This window comes from Pangasianodon hypophthalmus, chromosome 17 (assembly GCF_027358585.1).
Source record: "Pangasianodon hypophthalmus isolate fPanHyp1 chromosome 17, fPanHyp1.pri, whole genome shotgun sequence".
Classification (NCBI taxonomy): Eukaryota; Metazoa; Chordata; class Actinopteri; order Siluriformes; family Pangasiidae; genus Pangasianodon; species Pangasianodon hypophthalmus.
The window spans coordinates 17,251,608-17,279,549 of NC_069726.1; the positions used below are offsets into that span (position 1 = coordinate 17,251,608).

The window sequence follows — 27,942 nt, forward strand, 5'->3', positions numbered from 1 at the left end:
TAACATGGAAAAAATATTTATTTCAAGTGAACACATTTGGTAATGTACAAGCCAACATAGAATGCAAAATAACAAGCGTTAAATGTATAAAAATGTGCTCTGGCATCTAAAACAATAGCTTCTTGAAATCCCTGATGATGAAATCCATCTGGTGAACAGAGGCTGAGGGTCATTGCAATTCTAATGCATGCCAATTACACCACTGTAGCCAAAATGCTCAAAATTTTGTGTGAACTTGATCATTAATGTCTTCACTGGTTAACATTTTTTATACAGAACAGAGGTGCCAACAATGTTAAAAGAAAATCCGAGTAGAGAGAAAGCCCTGTGTTTTTGCCAACCAAAGAGACCGAAGCTCTGCATGTTTTCTACTGGTTCACAAATTCACATAAGATCTAAAAGATCTAAGTGATCTTTGCCCTTTCCTGTCCCGCATCATTTTCCCCATCTCTCATGTTACACATCACATATTTCGTCCTTTCCCCTGAATTGACTTTTCTGCCAAGTGATTTGTTTTGGTTTTATAGCTGCTTTATCTCAGAAAGCAGAAAAGCGTCATTTTCAGTTTTCAATGGGTCAAAAATCGTAAATGCTAAGCTAAACTGTAGATGTTGGCACCTCTGTATACATCACAGGTGGCTGTTGATTCTTTAACCTCAACTCATTTAGAGCACCAGGAAAACATTTCACTTTGTCCAGCTCTAAACTAACAAACTCTGCCAAAATTCTTCATTTTGACAACACGATAATGCGATAAATTTATAAGACATGACATTAAATACTTGATGGGGTCTGGGGGGGTGGTTGCTGGGAGGAGTCACACAGAAGGAATAAGGAAAAATAAATTAGCATAGTTCAGGTTGTGGCACACAAAATACACAGTATATACAAACAGAAAGCACTTGAGAAAACGACAATTGGACATTCAGCTGTGAGTTCACACATTATACTGTATGGCCTTTTATCTCATTTAACTTTCTTGGGCCTGGCACTGATATACCAAAACTGCTTTCACTCCAAACTGAGGTTTTGATTTACAAATTCATAAATACGTGACTTGAATAATGACAGTCAAAACTTATCTTATTTCTAAAATTGATTACTTTCAGTATTTTCTGAGGCAATTAATGAGAGAAGCCTGAACAAACTGACTCATATAAGTTATCTACTGTATTTTAACAAGCTACACTTCCCATTTCCCAGAATTCTTGATGTTCATTATGCATTTGAAAAATTAGTGCAATTTAATACAAAATTTAGTTTTATAACTATTTAAAACATCAGTCTCTCAAACCCCAGATTTTGAGAGTAATAGTTTAAACTATAAATGGCAGATTTTAGGCATTTGTTCGCTAAAGCATTATCTAAGAGGTTACAATATATTTCCCAAAAGACTGCAAGTACAACAGGGAGAGCGAATTGGCCCCAATTTCAAGGTCTTCCACAATCTCATAAATATTGTTGCCATATCAGCTTAAAGCATTAGGACATTGACGACATTGTCGGTTTTCCACGTTGACTGTACAACAAACAATTATAGCTTGAGCATCTTCATATCAAGTTTATGGTAAAACATTTACAGCAGTGTGGTGAGTGAAATGTCAGTTGTGCATTTCAGCATCAGTTATTGTTGCTTTAATCATATTTTACCGCAAAGAAAAACAAAGATAAAAGGAATGAAATCTGAAATGACGTAAACAGCAAAGGAACAATCACACTTCTTACAAAACAGCATTCATTTGAGCCTCAGTCAAAAAAATGGTACTTCTTCTCAGAAGTGTGTCATCATTCCATCAAAATGAGCATTTTGGCATCGCATGACCAGAGCTAGTGACATTTTATATGAACATCGTTGGCGTTTTTTGCACCAGGTTTTAAACTCAAAAAGTCTGTGAAGGAAAAAAGAAAATAAAATGAAACTACAAAGTTTGTACTTGGAGGTTCCAGACCTTCATGTATGAGTTTTGAGAAAATGAGCTGTTCAAACCACAGACAAATTGCCAGGTTACACCATGCACTGCTAGGCTGTCGATGACAGGGCATGCAAGCGTCCATTATGAGGGTGGCGAGGATACTGACAGCCATGGACATCCTCATTCCCATGAAGTGCATGATGGTCCGTGTGTTTGCTTGGTGAGAAAAAGGGGTGCTGGGAGGCTATGGAAAGCGTCGAAATGGATACACTGATGCAGTGGAAGCCTAGGGGGAAAGAAATAATGAGCAGAGGTTGTCTTTGTCTTTGTCTCAGAGGTTGTCAAAATGTGGTCAAACAATCATGTGAAGCTGTTGTGTCCTATGCAAAGGTAGTTTTCATTATTCAATCATTAAATTAGCGTTTTAAAAAAAATGACTCACTTCTTCAAGTTAGGGATTATCCTGCTTTTGTGTCTACCAGTTGCATCTGCACATTGATGGGGATGGTCTCACGCCCGTATCCCCCCTTTGACTGCATTTGGTTCTGAATTGAGTTCACCTATAAAAAATGGCAAATAATTAGTAAATGACCAATGACCTATTGAACTATTTTATAGGTACATAATTATAATGGACCTCATTTATCAACCTGGATATGAACACCTAAATGACTGGCAAGCGCAGTTACACAAGAAATATGATATTCATGAGAATCCAATTAGTTTGGAAATTTACGTATATGTTTGGCTTCAAACTGAATAACTGTCCCAAGTTACTGCAATTTTACATAAGGATTACACTGTCAAGTTTAAATAGCTTATTTATCTCAATTTCATATTAATGACTTGAAAAAAAAAAGCAATACAAAATAAATCCATAAATTAAGACTAGCCATTCAATTAGGACAAGAGAAATGGTGCCTTATAGAAAGAGGAGCTGTTAGAGTCTGTGGTAGCTGACGGACTGCTGTGGTTGAGCTGCATTATTGGAAGATTTCGCACAAATCACTTTTAGGAGGCACTCTTTCAGTGTTTAGTTGTCATTTTGTCGATTTCAGCTCAGTGAGCTTTGACGTTTATGGAGTTTTGTGCATCACCAAATGTAAATGAGCTGTACTGTTAACACGCTTGGTAATTTAAGATTGACTGGCGTTCATGAACATGTAAATGTAATTCTAAATCTAAAGTGTAATTCTTCTTTTTTATTCTTATTTTAAACATTACTTGATTATTGTTTCATGCCACTACTTACTAATATTGATTTCAGATTTAAGAAACTGCTACTCAAACATTCTGTGTGTTTTTACTATGAAGACATTTTACAAAAAAAAAAAGAAACATGCATTGGATTCTGCGTAATTAAAGATAAACTAGCAATCTAAGTAACTGTTTTGTAGATTATTGATAAAACTTGGTCAATCAGAACAAGGTCAGTTAGCTTACAGAGTCCATGCCGCTGAACAGATCTCCAGATCCCACATGGGCTGTGTGGACGAAGTTTGTGGGCTCACCGATCATACTCCTGTCAATGCGCCTCCGCCGCTTCTGCAGAGGAAACAGAAAACACGGCATCAAAAATAGTCTAAGATAAGCAGCACCTTATTAGCCAAAGCTTCTGCTGTGCTTCTGTTTCTGATCTGCAATCGCTCCTTAGCACAACCTGCTGGAGAAAACATTTGGATCAATTATTAATTTAACTTAACACAAACATGGAGTACATTACACATAGAAAGGACACAGAAACTTGTCAAATGGTGTCGCAGTCTTTCCCATTGGACAAAAATTGTTAGCAAATCAGAAAACTACGAGTATGTGATTGTTATGCTTACACTTAATAGGACAACGGGTACAATTAGTGCTGAGGCTTCTTTTTTTATGGAAACTGACTGACCTTTTAAATTAATAGAGGACATGTGAGCCTTGCACAATCATGCCTTGTAAAATCACACTCATGTAATGTATAGCTATGAGTTTAAATATCACAGCTCTTTATAGCTAATGCATAGTTAGAGGCATTCAGTGTGGGCTTTGCCTCCGAGACTTCAGCAGATTAAAAGTCAACACTTGTGGCTTGATGTGAGTGAGCACTTCCCTCAGCATCAGCAGAAGCTTTTTTTCCTTCTGCTACTCAATCACCAGTCAGCTGCTGCTCACAACCCGTGTAGCAGTTGCTATGACGACCCAATAGTGGGTGAGGCGATGGCATTTTACACTTCACTAGACCTGAAACGGCAGCTGCATCTTCCAACAAGCAACAGAATCTTTCTGAGTTCTAAATGCAGTACAACTGTATTGGACTTTCTGCTTCTTTTTAAAATTTAGTATAGTTTTAGCTAGTTTTCAAGGGAGAGTCTAAAGATTTTAGCTAAGCCATTTCTGCATTTGTTAATTTTTGTGTTAACAGTCTTCTATCCAAATCTGTAGCCAGTTACATTAGGAATGGTCAATATGACAATATACTATTGATATCAGGATAAGTTATGCCACGATATACTCTTAATTACAGAATTAATTTAAAAAATACTTCTTTTCAGTGTTAAATATTCTATTTTTTTCAGTAAATAAAGTGTTATCGAACTTACCTCTTTTTAAATTCAACAGTGGCAGTCTTTTAGCAAACCTATATATTGTGATTCATATCACGTCCCATTGAAATGTTGTGACATCTATCCAATATTGTGACATGGTATTTATTTCACATCATTCAGCTGGGATTTTTTTTTTGTTAGCATTGTATGTGGAATTATGAGTTATTGCTTTTTAAAGATGAGCTACATCAATCACTCAAAACTGAATAAGCCAGGCACTACATCAGTGCCAAACTGGAACTTACAAACAGCTCGTTATTTGTTTTCATCCAGCACTATAGACATTTGAAAACCGAAAGCACCTAAAGGCTATTCTCCAAAGCTGGCCTCGATCCCTCACTAACTACAGGACCCCCTGACTTCCCCTTAATAAAAACATATTTAAAAAAATAAACTGTGCCAAATCCGTTTTTAGTTCATGTACAGGCCTCCAAATAAGCACAGATTTAACTATAAGGACCAACTTGCAACGTGCCAATCTGGCCTGCTGCCGGGGTGAAGTGCGGGTCAAACTTCCTCTGCTCAGGGAAGCCGTTAGACTCGCTCACACTGTATAGTAATTGAAAAAGTATCATGCATCATTAGCCCAGTTTTTGAAGAAAACAGAGAGGGCAAAACATTTCATGATGAGATGAGCGGTGGACAAAAATGTCAACGTGTACCTGGAAAATTGCGTCTGCTGGGTGCTGAGCATTTGCTGATTCATTCATGAGGACACATTCAAAGGAAAACCACACAAAACCAAAAAAAGACTGACCCCGAACCATAGCTGACATTTGAGCATGTGATAGCACATGACACACCCACTCACACCTACAGAGTACATCACATTTTCAAACATTTTGCAATACCAAGACTAAATTCTCAGCCTCTACAAGGAAGGATGGAGAAAACATACAAGATCACAGCACACCCTGTAATGTGACTGTGACTCTCACATGGCTACTTCATCGGTGAGGAAGCTGATTCACTTATACAATGGCAGGAATTCAAACAGCTCTAAAAGGGGAACTTCAGAGGAAACAAGTCTAAACCAGCATAGCCATTGTGAGCCTGTTACATCCCCCAACAATCCAGTCCTTGTCAAACTGAATTTTATCCTATTAACTTTTGTATGTGGCACACAACCGCACAATGAATCAGTTCGTAAAGGCACTGACATTTGCAGAACCCCTCTGACATCTCCAGTATAAAAAACAACACGTCCAACAAGTCCAACTGAGCCCTATCAAGCACTCGTTGCCAGAGACCCTTTTTCATAACTCTATATTTTTACGCATTTTATACTGCTCTTATTGTTTTGGTGGTAAAAAAAATATTCCAAGACTTTTTGGCTTAGGATGTTGGCGTCAAACTTCATGGTTCGCTGAACAGATTTGTGGTGGAAATCCAGGTTGTTATGCACCCATGGAAACAGCCTACCCTTACAACTGCATGCGAGTGCAAAGTTGCTGACCTTAAGTCCCTGTGGCCAGTGTCACAGGTCTTGAGATTTTGTATGTGTTGAACACTTCCTGTGGTTGCAACCAGAATAATCTTTAATCATTCCTTAAAAGCTACAATATCAAACACCATGTCCATTCCTCAGACAGAGGTCTACCCACCTGCCCAGTGAATAAACCAATGTCTGGCTCCTTTGACCCATTCAACGGAATGTAACCAGATACAGTGCTGCCTCACTGCATGCAATTACACTGCAATCACCACACACCCCCAAGCGCTCCCATCAGTCCTTCGGCACTCCACAGACATTGAAAAGGTTAGCTTTTTAACCACCTTTAACTTAAACTACAGCTGTCCTGTGGATTCCTGTTCCACAAAGATCTGATCATCAACTCATCATGTTTTATTCTTTACATCATGTGATATCATTAGCTGTGAAATATTGCGGTCATTATCATGACATGGAATATTAATATACTAATATTTGTACATGACTAATGGACATACAAGTTATTAATGTACTCTGACTAATTAGTAGTGTATTCAGGACACCGACTAATTTCAAAGCTCGACACAATTTACTAGTTTTGAACACTGAATTATGCTTAAAAAATAGGCCACACATGAAGCATGTTTCAAAAGCCTGAACAAATGGACGGAGGAGAAACTGAAAACTGCTGTCGGCTCTGATTAATCTTGATTACTAAACAACTGCAATTTATGTGCACTGAATATCAAAGGCCTTTTACCGCAGTGAGGAAGGGGGCAACTTAGAGGAGCGCAGAGAACGAGTCATATTTCTGCCTGATCATCTACATGTCTGTGGTCAACCACCGCAGAGGAAATGATCCAGACGTAGGTCTGTCACACACTTACTGCATCCTAGTACATACTTATGACTGACTGCAGGTGCAGCCCATACACATAGAGCAATAATTCTGGCTGATTCAATTCAATGACGCTTTGGCAAAAACGACAACAACCCTGAAACTTACTGTTACTTTATGAGAAAAAAGTTAAGGTGAGCTCATAAAGTTCCAAGACGCAATACAACTATAATGTTAGTGCAAACCATCTGTCTAAACTGCTCTACACAGAACAGCCTTAAGGTCTCTTTTGGGTCATTATAAAGTAAACGATTTTAAAAGAAATTCTAGGTCAGAGTCAGTTTACATTTCAAGCTGACAAATGTTAATTATGTCAGCTTCACACCTGACTGCCAATAAGGCACTCTTTCTGCCCCACTTTTTCACTTCATTTTCCAAACTAACCTAAAGCATCTCAAGTGGGTACAAATAAAATCAAAGCATAAACTGAAATTTAAAAATATGAAATTACTTATTACTTACACACACATATAAAATGAAAATAAGCACTGACTTTGAAGCAACGTATGTGACAGAATTTCACAATGGCAAAGTGCTAACACTGGAGACTCCTTCCATAATTTTTATATTAAATTTATTAAATTAATTAAATAACAATGTGTTTTTAAAATCTATTTAGAATTAGTCTTAAATTATGTGGTGCATCCAACATGCTAGTCCTGGGGAATAGGTTTTAACTACAGAAACAATAATGTATTACATTAAAATAAACTTTTGTGAATTGCGGTCAGCAATACTGTCAGAGCTGCTGTTAAAAAAATTAAAACAATACTAAATAAATCAGAATAATGAATTCTACAGTGCTGTGGTATACTGTAAGGTTAAATGCCTAGTAGATAAATGCAACGGTGATGCACGTATTGATTCGATCTTTTTCTTTCTTTTAAGCAGACATATCCATGGTCCAGACATCCATGGAATTATGATTTACAACGGACTTCCCATCTCTTACCTATCTTGAAGGTCTGACTTCCGACTGCATAGTAAAAAAAAAAAAAAAAAAAAAAAAAAAAAAAAAAACTATGCCTTATTATTCCAAAGAAATATGAGGAGCTACATTTACATTTCAAGAAGACAGCATGCAGTTCCTCTCATCACATATTGTGTGTGATCTCTGCACCATGTTAATTAATTTAGGTCTCAACGTCAGTGCTTATCCAACAGTAGATGACAGGTCTAAACTAGGACACACTCACACATGCACACACACACAGTTGTCTTGAGGCAAACGGTGACCTAATTTAAGGAACATCATATTCCAAAATAATACTGAAAATTAAGATGAGGGGAAAACTCACAGCTAGTCTGTGATGCACTGATTTGCATTAATAATTTAGGCACTGCGTTTTTAATAGCCCAACTTCCTGGAGCACATTGTCCTATATTACTGCTCTTGTATTCAACTGTGACAATAGGCCATTGGAAAACTACTAGGCAAAGTCAATGGGGAAATTCCACACCCAGCTTTCACTGCCAATAATGATTACCTAAGTACAGCAGGTACAAGGCAAGGCTGTTATTTAAGACTGTTAGTTTTCTTGCAAGCTTTCACTAGCTAGATAAAGCACAGCCTATGCTCTAAATGGTATTAAAGTCAGACTATCCTGTCTATATGCTATGTGAGACTGTTCATCTTGCCAGTGTTCTTATAGAAGGTCTATAAATGATGATTCACTGTGCCTTCCTGTGACATGCGAGTTAGAAAAGTTAAAAAAATGACTCAGGAAAAAATGTTTCCAATTCCATTTACCTCCGAGGCTAAAGTAGATATCACGTAATGCAAGCTTATGACCATGAAGCATGCTGAAATCATGACATACTTGTGTCAAATTGTTAAGTAATACCAGACATTTGCCTGTGATTTCTGAAATTATATGACAAGATATATGCTAGAAACTATCAAGAAATATAAACAAATTGATTAAAATGAGCAAAAAAAAAAACAAAATCACAGTGCTGAAAATTCACATTATTATGAATCTCATCCCAAATCACTGTATTTGATTTATATTTTCATTTTAAAAATGTCTGTTAAACTAAAAAAGTAACTTTCCCACCAAAGATTGAATATTTCCACACAAGTTGAACATTTAACCAATATTTGGATACATTTTGCTTGGCTACTACACAATAATTTGGAGGTAAAAGTATCTTTTCAAGAGCAGATCAATACCACCAGTTTATGTTGGCTGATCCTATGGCACCACTTGCAAATTAAAAAAAAGGGCTTCATAGGTTAATTATTCTTGATATAAAGTATAAAGTCATTTGATTTGGGTATTTCAGTGTAGGGGTGCCAAGTTTTTTGCTCATCGGTGTTGATTATGGTGAGAGCCAGTGAACCCTTCAGATTCCTCACATGTTTTGGCCATAAAAGGCCTTGAACGACATAACTCATCTCCTCCCAGCAGTCACTAAATACGGAGCACCAGACAGGAGGAGTAACATGGAGATGTACACCGCCTAGACCTGGAACACTTCAGACCAGGAATTGCCCAAACCCCTGGACATCATCCAATCTCATCCCATTCATCTGTATGCTAAATTATTTTATATATTTAATTTAAACAAAGTAGTATGGAAATTGAATTAGATGTTAAACAGTAATCTAAAACCACATTAAAAGTTATATGCAGTTATAGTACCTACTAGTACAATCAGACACCCGTGTAACTGTAGATTACAGCCAAATCTGACTGTTGCTCAGAAACCTAAACTTTCTACTGTTAGATACGTTCAATGCCAAATGCAGTGTAGACTACAGTCTATCTTATAGACATGTCAGTCCAGGTTTAACATGTCAGACTGTCACACATATGTAAACTGCAGAGCAAAAGTTCTTAACAACTAAAACAGTGCTCCAAATCAGTGCACAAATCCAAATCATACCTATCTTCCTCAAAATGCATAGAAATAAAGACTAGGGATAACTGAAAATTACAATGCTCTCATTAGGAGAACTAGTAAATCGTGTTATTTTAGAAGTGCTCTGAATGCAGAAGCATGCAAGGCTTTTTATATGAATCTTATCAGTCTTGGAGGTAAGTGGAGACAAATTGGGACCTGAAGTCTCAAGCTCTTGGGAGGTGTGGGGGTAGCATTACAGACAGAGTTATGACCTCAGCCAGGAATAATACTACAATGATGGAAAAAAAAACCACTTGGTCACGATGAAACCTGCACATATTTCCTTCAGCAGTAAACAACAGCAGCAGTATACACACACAGCTTATTCTTATGTATAGTTGCGTGAATAGGAACCTTGTGCTAGGTCTGCACAGGTGCTGCTCAATAACCAGCGAGCACTTCCTGTTTCCTGTGGTATGAATGCGTCTCTGGAGACGAAGCACGAGTGGCTTACCGGCTGTGGCTGCTCAGCGATACAGCAGTTGAAGCACAACCAGAATTCACTCATGATTAGCAGTCCTAAAGTGCTGCCGTGCCAGCGTCTGCAGAGGGTGTGAAGGGGGCCAAGGGAAGAGTCAGAAAAGAGCACGCCGGGCTCAACAGGCCTGGCTCAGTGGATATTGATGATATTTCTTAGTTGGAGGTGCTGGATGTAGATGGTTTTCTCAGACGAAGCAGATCCTGAGAGAAACACATACACACACCCACAGGGAGAGACTGTCTTTGGTGTGCTTCGATGAGCAATCCCTCAGACCTGAAACACAAAAGAGGGAAACATGAATAGTTTATAGTTACAGACTCACACAGATGTGTACACATGTGCATACTGTATATAGATGCAAAAAACAGCATAGATGTAACAGATAAACTGTACAGACTGTTGAGACAGCACTTGACCAGAGAATGCTATCTTCTGGTTTCACTTTGTCACATCACCAGTGTTAATTAGGAGCTGGTTATGTCTCCTGCTTCAAGGGAAAATTAATTAGTGTTGTTGTTGTTCAGTGTGCAATTATACTAATATGCATGTTCACACGAAACACCAAGAGGCTGGTCCGCTGGAAAACAGGAGCTTATTCAGGGCCAACAGCGGGCCATTTAGAACTTGCTGGATTTGGGCCATAACAGACACATGCACTAAGCACAGAGTCTGCATTGAGCCAGCTGCATTGGACCAGCTTAAAAAAAGACATTGGATTATTGCCTTGTTTCGGTTCCTCATTAACTAAAGGCCATGATAAACAAATGACACTGATGCCGGGACAATTAGGTTCAAATAAATACATTCAACTCTTAATGATTATACATACACCAGTGGTCAGTTTCTGACCACAGGACTGATGTTGGCTTGGATTGGATGGAGGATGGAGAGCAGTTTCTCAAGCCACCAGTGAGACTGATGTGTTTAAAATCGGAGTAATGCTACTGTGCCTCTGCCTCATACACTCACATAAGCACCACTCACACTTCCATGTCACTACCATGTCAGTGTCAATGTTATGCAGAGAAGAATGTTCTACCATCCAAATAATATCTGGTCGCTGGTGGTCCCTTTCCATTAATGTATGAGGACTGAAATGTGCATCACAGAGGACTTAGCCACTTCTACCTACGGGTAAATGGTGGCTCTGTGGTTAAGGTTTTGGGCTAGTGATCGGAAGGTCATGAGTTCAAATCTTTAGCACAACCAAAGCTGCTGCAGGTTAGTCCCAGAGCCTGTCTCAGTCAAATAAGTGAATGTAAAATACAAAGTTTACCTATATAGTTAATCTCTATTGGTGTACCAATGAATGTAGATACGAGGTATCTTAACGCTGTGTTTTACACTGCTATAATTAAGTAATAACACACACATGTTAAGCCTCTTACACCACAGCTATTGGCCAACAATTACGATTTTGAAACATAAAATTTTTAAACCATTTATAGTTATAGTTAATGTTTTGGAACATCCAAGAAACAAGTTAGTTTGTCAGCAGCTTATCATGTTACTGAGAAAACAGAAAGCGCAAAGTTCTGAAGACTCTCTCCTGACAGAAAACTGACCGACAGTTACAAAGCGCTGACACTAGAGAATTCTTCCATAAATGTTAAATAAATATATCCTAACAGAAAATTTCACCATATGAATGATTATATTATTTTTGTGTTAAATATTTTTAAATCCTTCTATTATTAGTTTTAGATTATGTGGCACAGCCTCCATACAAATTCCTGTGAATGAGCTGTTACTATGGAAACAATAACATATTAGACTGAGTGCACTGATATAAACCTATAAGTTATGTTACAGCCAGAACTACTGTTAGAGCTGTGGTGTTATAGAAAATTAATTCACACCTTCTGATTTAAGAATTCAACAAGAGTGCTATGGTTAAAGATATTAACCACATAACCAAAAGCAAGTACAGACCCCTGGGAAAATGGCAGTACACTGTCAGAGAAAGTGCATCAATACTATCCAGTTCTTCTTTCAGGTTGCTTCATTTTCTCTTACTTAAAGTCAGGACTTTTTGCTCTGGGAAAATAAAGCCAAGCTGCCACTGGAGCTGACAGGCTGCCTTTCTTTGACGTGTGCAGGCCAGAGATAAGAGTGGCCTAACCCACCCCAGCAGGCCTTTTCACTCCTCCATTCTCACGCTGGCTACAAATGAGGAGTGTGTAGCAGAACCCTGCTCTCCACTCAGAAAAGTCATTGTGGTATGTGGTAGTCATTATTGCTCAGAGCGCCAGGTTCCAGCCATTAACCCCGCATGCTGCACACAGGTCAGTGGAAGGTTTAATTACTGCAATACACATCCACATGCAGGCTACTCAAGAGCTGAAACTTTCATTCACCCTCATTAAAATGTCCTTTCACTAAGCAAAGTGCTTTTTCAAACCCAAAGCAGGTGCGTCACACACCTGCCCCATATGAAAAAAAGGGTTAAAAATGACACTGCGGGGGCGGCACAGTGGCCATTGTTCCAGGGTCCCTGGGTCGATACTGAGCTTGTGCTATGTGGAGTTTTGTAAGTTCTCTCTGTGTCTATGTGGGTTTCCCTCAGGTTCTACAGTTTCCCTTCCAAAACAAATGCCATAGTTGGATTGGCTAATTTAAATTGGCCAAAGTGTGAATGAGTATATGAGTGTATGTTCATAGTGCCCTGGGATGGACTGAGGTCCCATTCAGGGTGTATTTCCACCTTACACCTAGTGTTCCTGGGATAGGCTCTGGATCTACTGTGACCAGGATAAAGTGGTTACTGAAGATGAATGAATGAACGTTTCTGAATTCTATTCTGCTGAGTCTGAAAGTGGAGGTGTCATTTGTTTCTGTCTCTCTGTCAGAGGGTCTCAGGGCTTGTCTCAGTGAGCAAGTGGATAACCGTAGTCACTTACTGTGCCAATACGTGATCTACTGCTGTCCACACCCAGAGACATCCCGTTGACATGTTTCTGGGCGTGCCGCTTGCAAGATGTAAGCAGTTCTGAATCATACAATGTAACCAAACTGCTGTGTGAAACATGAACTATGTGGTAAGGGTTTGACTGACGAACTTAAGCAGAGTTCTCAAGTGGCAAGCTTCCACATGGGAATTATGACTTAAGAGAGAGGAAAGTAGCATGAGTCATCACAGAGTGTACAAGCTTTAACATTTACCACAAAAATGCTAGTCTAAGGAGGATTTGAAGCACAGCATAAGTATTATAACTAAATATTCTACCAAACCAACCGAAAAGTACCAGTGCGCCAGTGGACATTCAGGGAGTGACAGTATGTCATGTCATTCACACTCTCTATACAGTAGCTGCTTTACTCACTTTGATATAGTGCAGTTTAAAATAACTGGAAAATGAACATAACTCAATAGTTATTTATTTATCTACAATACACACGCTACATTCAAAGACACTATATTCAAAATATGGCTTAACTGAAATCAAGCCCTTCCTTTCCTATCTACTAATACAAGGCGTCAAATGTGCCATTCATCCAACTAAAAACCGCCCTGTGCAGTCAAATCTCACATCCTGGCCTTAGAAGAGAGGCTTTGTGGACAGAGCTCAGCCTCAGACATGTGGGCCAAATATGTATGTAAATGAGTTCTGAAGCTGCCTGAACTCCATCCTCTTTTGCTAAAATTATCTGTCCGTTTCCGGCTTCTTTGATTCCTTCACTGATGTGCCTGTGTTTGATACCCCTCTCTTTTTAACTTTCATCCTGGAATAATCTACGAAAAGTACGCCTGCAGTTCAGAAATTAAAGCTTTGGATGAGTATGAGAGAAGAACTGGGCTCCCAGAATGCTGTGCTTAACCCTAAACCAACACGAGCAGCTAATGAAGGTTTAGCTTGTCAGAGCCAACAGAAATATGTCCCCAAGAGCCCCAGCAAATAGATAATCAAACAAAAAATTAACTGCTGAATTAAAGGATTTAGCAAACATACCATCTTAAGCCTGATTTGGAATGGACTAGTTTTAATTGGGGGGGGGTGGGGGGGGGGGGGGGGGGTGGGGGGTATGGTTATTATTACTGGAGAATCTATAGGATTTTAGTCAAGCCTGAATCCTTCATGTCAGTAATTTTTTGTACATGCACAAAAATAACTCATGCACTGGAAGGATTAAGCCATATTTTAGCTTCTACAAAATGACAAGTAGAAATAACTGCAGGTAATATACAGTATAGTCCATCTGTATTGCCATGTTGGTAAAGATTCTGTAATGTCCTGTTGAAAAAAAGAGGTTTTGCCTTTTTTGTCAGTATGAAGACATACCAGGAGGCGCTCTTTTCTACTGTCTCCTGCCAAAACCAAAACAAAACCAAATACCGGCCAAGTTTAAAATGCAGGACAATAAAATATTTTCAACATCTAAGAGAACTTGTCAGAGAAAAGATGCTTCAGGGGTTTTAGGTAAGTTATTGAGTTCCCAGCACAGGTACAGAGTATAAACATGTTATGGGCATGTGAACTAATAATCATCAAGTGCAAACTGCACAGCTATGTGCCCTACAATAAGCGTTTACATAAAAAAGATCTAAACAATCAGTTTATATTAAAATGAGGTCTACACAGTATGCCTGGAATGTTTAGTTTGACAACCATGCATACACAATATCATGAAGACAGTCACATCTCTGAGACTTACACAGATATATTTTTCCTGTGCAAATCACCCTCTGGCAACATTATTTAACAGACATTTGTCCAGAAATCTTATCCAATTTTATAGTACTTTAGTCTGTATAACAATCATAGTCAAGCAAAACCACATGATCTTAGGAACCAAGTAAAGATTCTTATCATAGGTTTAGATAACTTCCCACCAGCAGATGCTCAGGAATAAACAAAGAACCCAACTGACAAAAAGATCCATTACTCTAAGCATTGTATACACAGTCCCTTTCCATCAGCTCATAAAAGACACCCAAGAAAGCATTCATTAGCCATGCAGGAATGGAAGAGGAGAGGTATGGTTCATAGCTTCGAGTATGAATGGCCAACCGATCCATGACACACAACTGATAGGACTGGTGCTTAATTGACCCTGATGGAGGAGGAAAAAGGATAGTTTTCCTGGCCTGGATGTCAGAACAGATGCCTCAGAGATGTCCAAAGAGAAAACCCCTTTAGTGGTGAACCACAGTGAACACTTAAAGACCAAACGAATACAAAAAAAAAACAAAATGCTGCAAAACGTTACAGATGCAAAACAATACGATCATTACTTACCCTCCACAGCTGAAACAGAAGTGTAACGCAGCAGGTTGTGTGAGAGCACTATGAAGTGTCAGGCTCCGAGTGCCCTTCACTCTGCGGGAGGCCTTTGTCCCTCACTCAGTTACGGATCAGTGGCCAAGTGGCATTCACTCGTTCCATCACCAACCCTTTCCACGCAAAGCTGCTGCCTGCTCCTGAACTAAGACCTGCCTCCAGCCCCGCCCCCTTCCCCTCATCATTCGCCAGCACACCACACTTAATGTAACCATGAGTTTGTTACACATATATCAGTATATAATTACTGCATTTCAATTCCAGCTTGCTGTGCCAGGAATTTAAATTCTGGGAACACACAAATTATAACAAAACTTTTGTAATTATAATTTATAATTATAACAATCTTTTATAATACAGCATCATATAAGCACATTACAGATTAATATCTTTTCTTGATAGTAAATAAAGTGTATTTTGATTTATCCCTTTTAAAACTATACAGTACATCTATCCCTTGCTGAATTCAAGCTATGCACAGAATTTTTAATATGGAGGAGAAAAAGTAAACCTTCAGAGCCATGCTGTTCAGCTGAAGCATCCACCAAATCTTATACACTGTGCAAGACAGCACATTACAACTCAACAAAATTACCTGATCAGACACAATGGTTTCTGTGCGACAGAAGCAAACTCAGATCCTCATTTTGCCAGCCTCCTTTGCTGAAACAATTGCCCGCCTTGTTGCTGGAGGACAGCCCTCAATTCTTCCATCAAAGCCCTTGTTGCCACAGCAGCCACTAACCACTGAGGAAGGGGGTTTGTATGATTGTAAGAGATCACAATAGACCCCCATTCCCAATTCCCCCTCCTTCTGTCTCTCACTCTCTCTTTCTCTTTCTGTCTCTTAAAATGAGTTTAACAGTGGGCTCGACTCACAATTTCCATACAAATGACACACACATTGTGACTGTTGCAAGTTTTGGTGAAGGAGATCTTAAACTTTGCAAAAGTTTCTGCAGTCACTATACATAAAGAACAAGACAGTGATGAAACAACAAAGAATAGGTGATAAAAGGCCTCCAAGTTACTTACTGAATGATAATTAGCTTTTTCATAGGTACATAAGCAGAAGCTCACTCAAAAAGCAGGCTGCAAGCACAGAGAAGAAGATTCCTACAATAACTAACATTCCTGAGTGGATTTTGAGCTCATAACGTTTTAATTCTGGCATGACTAAGATTGGGCTCCTCCATTCCAACAGAACAGGCATTTTCTCAGGACATGGAAGTCAAAAATTGTAGACACAAATGTCTCTTTAATGTTGCAATTAAGTACATACTAAAACAACTCCTTTTTAGGGCTTTCAAAAGTTCACTGCCATGCTGTTTCTTGAAATAGTTTGGAATAGCTTTATCATTATTCATACAAGAGTCAATTATGATCTCCAAACCTTGATAGCAGCTTTATTGCAGATACAGCACTTTGCACATGCTGCACTGTTGGGAACATACGATGACCATATGGCACAGGCGTAATATCTCTAATCTTTCACAAGATTATCTTCTTGCATCAAGTGGTTACGCAACAGATAATAACCATGGCTTTAAGGAGTTAAGAAGCATACAGTCAGTAATTTATTGTGTACTAGAACCTTGGATTACAGAAAAACAATCGCACACCATAAAACCTAAGAACCAATACTTTTGGATTTAAACGTTTCTCTACTTCAATCGTTCCTGATCTTAGTCCTTTATGAATTGTGTCAGGTGTCTTGCAAGCATGGAAACATTGAAAATGTTCCGTTTTTGAGCAAAAATTGTGCAGTTCAAACTGATGTTGAGTTCAACAGTTTTCTGCTGAAGTTCTGCTTCACTAAGCATTAGTGTCCTTTCTCCTTTCTTGATTCTCATGACTATCAGATGGTGGTCAATAATTTTCTGCTTAAGTTCTGCTTTACTAAGCATTAGTGTACATGCAGAAGCACAGTCTGAAGGCTGCCATACAATTTTTTTTAACAAAGCCAGTCTTAAACATTCATGAATCTCTCTAAGTACCCCACTGCATCTGGCAAAGATGATGCCTTGGCACGTTCAGCCACACTGGAAGGGGGCAGTGTACCAGTATAGAACTCATTACGCAAAAGAAGCCTGGCCATCTGTGGTGTCTTCAGAGCTCTTCCTCATACATGCTATTAACTGAGCCTGCCAGAATATGGAGCACTCTGATTCTACATCTATGTTCTGTTCATATCAGAAACTTGAGTTGAGCTTCACACAACTTTTTTCTTTTTTTTTCCCCCATTACTCACATGGTTTTGTTTTATTACCCTACATCTTACATGGGTGCTGTTCCCATTTTAGAGATCTCTTTTCCCATTTTCACTTCATATCCTTTTGGCCAGTATCACTGCCCTATAATCCACAGCAAATATCTGTCTAATCATTTAAAGGTTAATCACTAAACTAATCCACAAATAAGTCATAATCAAAGGGTTAGATTACATTCCTATTGTAGGCAGAGTGCCAGAAAGTACACAGGGAAACACAGAGAGAAAGAGAACAAAAGAAACGAGGAAGGAAGGAAAGAACAGAAGATGTAGGGAGAGACAGAGTAGATGGAAAACCTCTCACCAAATAAAGTTTATGATGACAGACTTATACATATCTTGTGCCAGATTAAAGAAAAAATAATATGATTTTATTAGACTATATACAGTTGCATTAAATGTGCCTTGGACAACCCCTACTTTAGTTGGAGGAGTATGTTTTGATCTTTCACTTTTATTAGGTAAAGCATAACTGTGTGCTTATGTAAGATCTATAACAATGTCAGCAAACAATATTGTTCCACAATGGATGAAGTGCTAAAATAGCATGGAATAGACCTGTTTGTCATTTTGCATTTTGAACACAGAGATTAAAACCAAGCATATGCCTAGACAAGGTCATTTCTGCAGAAAAGCCATGTTTAGTATGCACATACAGCACAAATCCTGCAGCCTCCATGTGTAACTTACACTCAGCTTCCTCAAGAAAGTCAGCTGATTTGAGCCAGACAGGGAAGTGGCACATGAAAACAACTGAATAAACATCACAACAGCATAAAGGCACAGTTCCCCAAGAACACAAGCTTACAAGATGAAACATGACACTTCTCAGTTCATTTTATACCTCACATAGTTTTGCTTATTGTTACAAGAGAACCCACATCACATCACAGCCGAGCCATTCCAGAAGTCACGCTAGAGCTGCCTCATTTGTGTGTGATATAGTAGGAAGGCAGCTGGGACGCATTCCAAAATCTCTCCACTTATCATGCCAGGGGCCACTATGATGATGTCATACTTCTTTGGGTCAGCAGCACCACTCCAGACAAGCTGCTAATGTTTGGGAGCGCAATCACAAGACGATGGAGTCACAGGGTGTATATAAATACATGCAGATGAATACAGCCAAAGTGATGACTTTATGTGGCATGTCTCAACAAGTCCATCTCTACGTGCATTATGTGTAAAAGTTTACAATGATGCACAGGGTTCACTGAAACTTTGTGAGATATCAGAAGTCTCTCTATATACAGATATTAAACACACAAAAAATTCTACACAGCAACAAGGCTCAAAAAGGCTACCCAATTTTGCTTAGTAGTTTGCTTAGTCACTAAAATAAACAGAGGCTGATTTTCACTTAAACCAAACTACAGCCCCACAACATTGCTCAAATTAATATTTTTTAATAAGAACTACTATAGGCTATTTGGACATTATCAGCACACTAAGCTTTCAGCTAGCTAGTTAGCAAGCAGATAAGACTCTACACAATCCTAAGGAAAAGGAGTGTGTAAACTTCCGAGGTCAAGGAAATACAGTGTGTGACAGATATAAGGCCCATTTTTCCATGGAACTCTACAAGCCTTGCTGGGAAGGTGGACACCTCCATGGTCAGTACAAGCCTCTGGGTTTCCTCCTATCATTCACTTTCACACAGTTTCAATGAGTTAATACAAAATTCTGGATCACTGGCACTTCTGACCCGCTTTCTACTAAGTATTATGGGAGTGTCCATGTCATAAGTATTGAAACAGGCAGAGAAAGTGTAACTTCAAAGTTATTCTCACACACATACAGGGCTTATTAAACACTTAGGGTCAATTAGATAAATGGAAGGAGACATCTTTTATCCCAAACTACGTAGATATATATCTTATAAGGCAGGGGTTGTGAACTGATGAGCTGTGGTCTGGTTGCAGACACGGCAAAGTACTGCACCTGAACAAAACCAGTCAACGTATGGACAAATTCAGTGACTCCAGTTATCTGAAGAGTTATCTGACTTCCTTAGCAGATCCTCTGTTGCCAACCATGTGCATTTATGTAAATTATCTAGCTGAAGGAAGTTCAGACATAACCTCTCTTGTCTAATTTGTGAAGTGACATTATGGCTTGTGTCCACAACAAGCACAGAAGGTTTAAAGACGATTGGACATAGAAATTTGAGTTGATTCGCCACTTCAATGTCAAAGCATGTATCCCACCTTTTCAAAGTCCATATAGCTAGTGAAAATTGGTAACACAAAAGCACCACTGTGAAACAAAGCATAAACACTTTAAATGTCTTATAAATGCCTAATGTGTTATTTATAGCCATGAACTAATCCCAAATGGTCCAACATTGAAAGGTACCTGTTGCTACCTTTCAGACATGTTGGTTGCTAGTAGTAGCTAGACCTTATATGTGAGAATATATGAGTTTATTCCATCCAGGGTGTATTTCTGCCTCATGCACAGTGTTGCTGGGGCAGACACCAGATTCACCACAACCCTGACCAGGATAAAGTGCTTACTAAAAGTGAGCTGCGACAAAGTGATTGGACCTCCACAAATTTTAGTTGTAGGCATAATGGGTTGTTCTGTTATTTATTTCCTTTAGTTTTCATGCTTCATTGTAGTGTTTACATTACAAGTCCTTGTACTAATGTAAACTGAAGTGTATAGAAAATGAATGTGGCGTGTGATTGTTTCTGTTCGAAAGACCAGGCAGATTAGCATTTACACAATCTTGTTTTGGAATTTTCTGTTAAGATCTAATCTTGTTCCTGAATTCAGGTGAACTCATAACCACATGACTGAAAGTACATGTGTTTAAACTTTCTTATCAGAATTCATTATCATAAGTAAAGGCAGCAGGGAAAACAATAAAAAAAACATTGTTTAGGACAGTGCTCAATTGTTAGGGACAAAGACCACTAAAGCTCAAGGAGTCAGGAGCTTTTTGCATCAAATCCTAAAATACATGTTTGATCTGTGTTAAGAAGAAAACCCTTGTAGTGTCACACATCTAACCATTTTCGTACCAGAATTAGCGTACCAAATTGTTTTGAAATGTGGCGCATTGCCTCTGACACTCAATCAGCAAAAGCAACCTACGCTCAGTTATCTTGCATAATTCCTCTAATGTGTCCTCTATACACTATGCTTGTTATTTAAGCTATCAGTGTTCACATCAAAGTGTTTGTTTTTTACAGAATGCAAAGATGGCTCTAGTAATGCTTACAAAAAGCCAAACCTATGATAGTACATAAAATATGGTGTACTCATGAAGCAAGAATGGCCAGAAGGTTTTTCTAACCACTATAATCTCCTTTCGTTATGTGACTTCAATGCCTTTGAAAGACGAAAGTGAATGTGGTCTATGAAGGCACTTAAAACCTGATGTACACTGACTAAAAGAACAAAATATGCTTTGAACCTACCGCTCTCTCTGACCTACATTTCCTCTCACCATTATCAAATTCCATATCTTTGTCAAGAGACAGAAGGTGTTACAGAAAGCATCTCCAGTCTCCTCCATAAGGACAGTGATAATATTCTAATATTAGGCTATAGTCCTATTCTAATGTCTTCTAAGATTATAGTCCTATTCTCCAGACAAAGATAAAGTCCAAATAAATGCAACGCCATGCCAGTTTGCACATTATCATGATGTACTGTGGATACTATCATGATAAATGATGAAATGGTGCCTGGCTCTGAGATGTTCACAGAACACTACATAAAGATATGTCAATCTTTGGGCTTCAAAGAAAAACAAGAACAGCTTCATGCATTTTTTTTCCGACCATGGAGCTTGCATGAGGTGCTGCTTTTGCCACAAGTACCACCAAAGACAAAGGTTTGCATTGCTGCAGCATGCAATAGTGCTGCTGGGGATTTTCCCTTACCAAATACCATCAGTGGCAGATAGTTGACATTAAAGGTAGGGTGCAAAATCACATTTGCATTAGTTCAACAGTCAATAAAATGCATTCAAAGAAAGGTTCTGGCCAGTTATTTTCTGATGCTCATATATTCTCATACACTGTAAAACTGGCAACAAACACCAAGTAGGTTACAAATATAACTTTCAAATGATGCCTTGAAAAAAGTGAGCAATCTGCAATAAAGCTAGAGGTCATATTTTTCTAGTGAACCTCTGCTCTCTGTCAGGTCTAGCTAGCTGAGGTGGACCTATCTTTCTAATAGCTAATTAGTCTATTAGTTATCATTTGGGATATTCAGGGTGCAAGTTTTATACAGATGCCTCCAATTTGAAATTCTTGGATTTTCAAGAACTTTTTAAGCAGAATTTTTTTGAGATGTAATATTTTGCAAAATATTACATCTCTAAAATACTAGATCATGGAACGATTAATACTAGATCAATGGGTTTCAATTTTATTTTTAGGGGTTGACAAACCAGTACCCCGGACACCCACGTTTTTAAGGTTTAACAACCAAAAAAGGGGGAAAAAACCTGACAGACAATCTTTTCAAAATCAGGAACAAAAAGGTATGTGTAAACACCGACCATACTGAGCATAATAAATTTTGAAGCAAAGCCGCCTTATAACGCTCCTGCTTACTACAGGCATTCACCTTGTGAAACAGTCGGCAACAATCTGCTGAGATTTTCTTGAAAATTAGAAACTTTCATAGAAGAGGATAATAAACATAAACTCATTCGTTACTTTTAGACTGTATCAATGCGCTTAACTAGCTAACTCGTCATATGTTATAACATTATGTTAGCTACCACTTAGCCTAGTCAATTAGGTTTCTGGGCAACCAAAACACATGACTGGGCTCTGACAATGAATTGCCCAGTTGAATTTATCATAATCAATTTATGATTTGCCCATCCCTGACTTCAGAATGACACTTCACATATGAAATGCCCTTTTTAATTTCAGCACTTCTCAAAAAAATGCTCCAATCCTCTAGGTAGCTTCATAATAACTAAATCATAATCATAATGACTAAAAGCAGACATGACATTCTCTGCATGTAACTCTTCTGTGCATAGTCCCAGACATACTTTTTAATGTTTTGCCAGATGACTTTATTAGTTACAGTTTGCTCTAATAAGAACTCTATCACACACCAGTGTTGGGGATACACCCAATATTGAGGTTCATGTTCAAACACATCAGATCCATTAGAGTTAATGACCAGGTTCAGGCATGTTCGAGCAGTGGAAACACCAAACTTGGCTGGGCAGTAGATCAGAGCTGGGCACTCTTGTACAAAGCAGATTATGCTATCATCTTTCCAGTGAAACTGAGCAGCACCATGACTCCATCACTGGCGTAATAAAATCATTACTATACGTAAAGTCATTACAGGGCCCTAGGCATCATGACAGAGTACTAAGTCAACAGGAGACTGGACCAATCATGTAGCAAAGCATATGTCTCAATGCAGTTTCATTAAAAAGAGGTATTCCAACTATCTGCAGATTCAGCTTAGCTTGACCTGACAAGCAAATCTTCATTAAGTGAGGAATGCATTAACAGGGAAACCAAACGTGTTGCCAGTAAGTGGCGGGTTATGTGATGTTGAGCTCAGTAATGGGAAGTGACTACTGCATCTTTTTGACAATGTAAGTAGTTGTTTTTGTCTACGCTTCCCATTTTTGCTTAAAGTCTCACTGAGACAAAGAAATTACGAGAATAGCTGGATAAGGCTCTTATATTTTTAGTTCTATACTTAGGCTTGCTAGACTTCACTACATACTACAAGTCTACACTATAATGTTGAGCAATTTATTTACTAAATTCACTGGGTCAAAGACCAAATTACACTTGGTATTACGGTAATTTATTCCTGGTGACACTTTCTATGAAGCCCATATTCATAAATCATTATAACATTATACACATTTTTGTAATTTGGTAATGATTCCTTATAAGTATTTTTTTATAAACTCTTTTATAAACACATAAAGCTCTAATGATGTGCTATAAAAAAAAAAATTCCTTAATAACTTATAATCATGTTGTAACACAAGTGTCACTATTCAGTATAACATCATATGGTGTATCACACCACCTTTATAACTAATAACAACCTGTGAATAATTATAAAAGAACTGTAATATTTATTTTACATTATTTATTAGCAATTATAACATTAACACATTAATTATAATATAGTTTATAAAAAGCAAAACTACTATAAGCACAGCAATGATTTATGAATATGGGTCGCATAGAAAGCGTTAGCCAATTCCTTATTATGAACCATGATAGAATACAGAAATACACGAATACATATTTTTGTCTTTTGGGAGTCTACCTGGAACAACAACCACTTCATTCTGTTTATTCCAGTTCCCACGAACTGGATTATGCTTCTCTATTTCACCAACTCTGCTTCATGTCAACCTAAACCTGTACTTAAAATGGATAATAGGCAGTGCACCATCATGGACTGTGTGTGCTGCCACCCATTATAGACTATATGGCTCTTGATACAAAGTTCAGTTATGTTACAGTGTACACATGCCAAAAGGACTGAGGTCAGGGTTTTGACTCATTTGATGGACAGGGTGTGAATACGTAATTCTCTGGGTGTTGTTCCAGGCCAATATAACAAGTGTAGGTTTCCAGATGTGGGGCTTTAGAGTTTAAAACACTTCCTCATAAGCCTGTTCTCAGTCACTCTCAAGGTAGTTATATAAAACACACATCACACTCCGTTTGTAATGAATAGTCTTGGGAAAGTACAGCACTTTATGAAAGTGACTGAAAGCACATCAACTGGGGCATAAAATGTATGTTTCTCAGCTGTAGCTGGGACATTAGAGTACACACATTATACAGTTCTGCTTACAGTCACTTAGTTGTGGATGTTTCTTGAGAATAGTCTCAGTGGTGCCTGGGAAAAGAAAAACTTCAGTTTTTTTCTCAGAAATGTCACCTAGTTTCTGATGAGGCTGAAATTGTAAACATATGCTTTACATGAACATGGGCTGCCAAAATGAAATGAAAACTGCAGTGCCACAAAGTAGGGGACAAGTTACAAGATACATTTACACGCAGAATCTCTGACTGTTACAGAGCGTAGATGTCTTGAACATGGAAAGATCTCTTAAAGGGAAACATATGGGGTCTAAATTAGATTAGAGGGTTACAGAGAGCCTTGCAGGTTTAAGTAAAACCCAGTGCTTGACAACATAACACGAGTCATGTGTAGAAAGTGGTTACCTACATCACTATGGCCATGTAAAAAAAAAAAAAAAAGGGTTTGAGTGCTTCTCATGTGTTTCTTGGAATACTCACAGTGTGTAAATAAGACCTCTAATGCACTCAATGGCATAAAAAGACATTTCCTTTACACTGACATAATATAACCATGTTGAGAAGGTCTTCAGCAAAGACATTTTTGACCTGTTGTTCTTCTTAAAGATTGTAGTAACAAGATGCTATTGCATAATATCACTTTAATTATGTGTCACATTGGAGGAAGATATTTCAGGAGACTGTCTGCTGATAGCTGGTATATGGTATTGTCTAGCTGCTAGAAAGCCTCCTATGACATTTAAAAGTTAAGCACCGGTTACATAGCCACAGGTTACAGCCACAGTCTCTCACACACACACATATACATACATATGAATATCTATATGTATATGTATGTGTGTGTGTGTGTGTGTGTGTATATATATTAATATATAATATATATAAGTTATTGATGCCTTTCACAGATAGAATCTAAGTAGTTAATATGTTTAGCATTCGTAAATGTGAACAACTGTTCAGTTCTATAGCAGAGGCACCCTGAGGCGCCACGTCTCAGAATTCTGATCCAGATATGACCTCACTCGGTTAAGCTAATATGGTGATAACTGTTCAGTTTATTAATGCACATGCAGCAACAAGAGTACATTTTTTTAAATCAAACATCATGACCATTGGTTAGCCTATGTTTCTAAATACCACAAAAATTTGTTACATCTGCATTGCTTTTAGACAACCCAAATTGGTCCTGTCAACCACTGAAGGTGACCATTTGTTTATGCTGGCATCTACTACCATTCAAATACAGAGTGCATATTTAGTGACAAGTGTAAAGTTCACACTGCTCGTCAAGACATGTAAAATAGGAAAGTTGTGAGTCTTTGCATAAAAGGCCAAGGAACATAATTTTAACATTTTCCTGTCATATTTTCCCATCCAACAAAAAAAATGTGGTGGAAGTAAGAAATGAAGGTATACCACTATGACAGAAAAATCTAAAAACACAAAGAAAATCTAAGATTGTTATCCCCATTCTATCATGCTATACTGGTGTAGATAAGCTACAACAGGAAAACAAGGTAGCATGTACGTCAAATATGTTAGGACTACATATATACCGTAATATAGTGAAAACTGGACAAATTGGTCGTACCAGATAATCATACTGAGAAGTTTTTACTACATGTAGTTTGAAAGGATTGAGTACCAAAGGTGCACTGAAAGTACACTACTGCATTATGGGAAAAAATACTGTGCAGCTTGACGGCTTGGAGATTTCTAGACTTTCCGTCCAACTCATAAATGACTCAACGGACCTACAGAAAACAAGCTGGATCTCTATTCATCATGGGCTCTGGAGACATAGAATTAATAACAGAGCTAAACATGTTTTATGAATAAACCATTCAGGTGGAACAGAGGGGAAAATAAAGTGTCAACGTGTGTGTATGGTGTCCTGCAATGGACTGGCATCCAATCCAAGGTGTATTCCCGCTTCATGCCCAACGTTTCCAGGACAGACTCTGAATTCACTGCAACCCTGACCAGTATAAAGTTGTTACTGAAGATGAATGAATAAATAATCAGCGACATCCATCATGTCCACTGATAATGTATAAATCACTTATCCTTGTTATTTCCTCAACTCATATTAATAGCTGTCTTCAATAATGTTTCATCATTCTGATCATCTAATGGCTTGATCATTGTAGCAGAAAATGTGCCATGCATTGGAACAGGTATACATGCTTTAATAGAAAAGGCACACAACGACCATCTGAGACAGGACATTAGCTTTCTATTATCTATCTTACTGGTGATTTAAGAAATGTGCATATGTTCAAATGAGATTAATCCTCTTACATCTATACATATGTGTTTACATATATATACACACACACACATATGTATATATATATATATATATATATATATATATATATATATATATATATATATGTGTGTGTGTGTGTGTGTGTGTGTGTATGTATATATATCAAAAACAGAACAGGTGAATTCATTTAGGATCAGGATGTGCCAACTAAACCTGGACCAAATACTGTATTCACTCATACGTGGCTATTTCGTGTCAAAACATGATTTTGAATTATTATTTTGGTGCAGTAATCCATATATGTGGCTGCTCTTTCTCATATTGCTCTGAACAGGAATGGCACAAAGCATGTATATGTCTTGACTGCAAAGCAGAAGGCCTGCAGGGGATTTCTTCTGTATGTTACAGAAAATTCATCTGCATGACAGAAATAAAAGATCAGGTGCAAGAATAGCGTCCTTACACCAATCTACACCAAATCTACACCAAATCTATACCAAGGCGCTCGTGAAAAACACGACTAACAATACTGCAAACGATTGGATGCTTAGAATTAAAACGTTACTCCAACCCTGGAATGAGCCCCTACCCTGCCAAACAGGCACATCCTCGTGCACTCACATCTGCATTCTTCTGAGAGGAGGGAAATAAAGCAGTGCCTTACCGATGTGGACGGTTCCTCGATCACACGAAGCTGTCCCCGACTGGCTTCTGTCCTCTACACACAGGCTCTGAGATTTCACCTGCACATGCTGTACTGAACAGTTACGTGCACTGATTTCTCCACCCTACCCGACACGAGCCCAGACACCCGGCAGCACGAGGACACGAGGACACGAGGACCGGGAGTCCACACGACCCGGAGACAAAAAACACGTCTCTTCAGGACCGACCTCAGCAATAAATGACTGCAGCCGGGCAAAACAGAAAGGAGTTGCTATGGCTAAACACTCCCATCAACGCTATGGAGGAGGTGTGCCGTTAAGACAAAATGTGAAATCAGCGCCGTCTACAGGTACATCATTAATGGTGCTAGCACGAGAGAGAGAAATTCCATCCTTCCATCCATTTTGTGTACCACTCATCCTACACAGGATCACAGAGAGCCTGGA

The 27,942-nt window shown here is 38.4% G+C and overlaps 1 protein-coding gene across 1 annotated transcript; it reads right to left on the reverse strand.

Annotated features, from left to right (window-relative positions):
• On the reverse strand, positions 1–27,792 carry cdc42se2 (CDC42 small effector 2). Its single transcript, XM_026942728.3, has 5 exons — positions 27,495–27,792; positions 10,193–10,492; positions 3,357–3,458; positions 2,356–2,473; positions 1–2,199 (listed from the first exon to the last, which is right to left on the reverse strand). Exons 2-4 carry the CDS (start codon positions 10,244–10,246, stop codon positions 2,372–2,374), a joined length of 258 nt encoding a protein of 85 aa, XP_026798529.1. The 5' UTR covers positions 10,247–10,492; positions 27,495–27,792; the 3' UTR covers positions 1–2,199; positions 2,356–2,371.
• Positions 27,793–27,942: the final 150 nt, after the last annotated feature.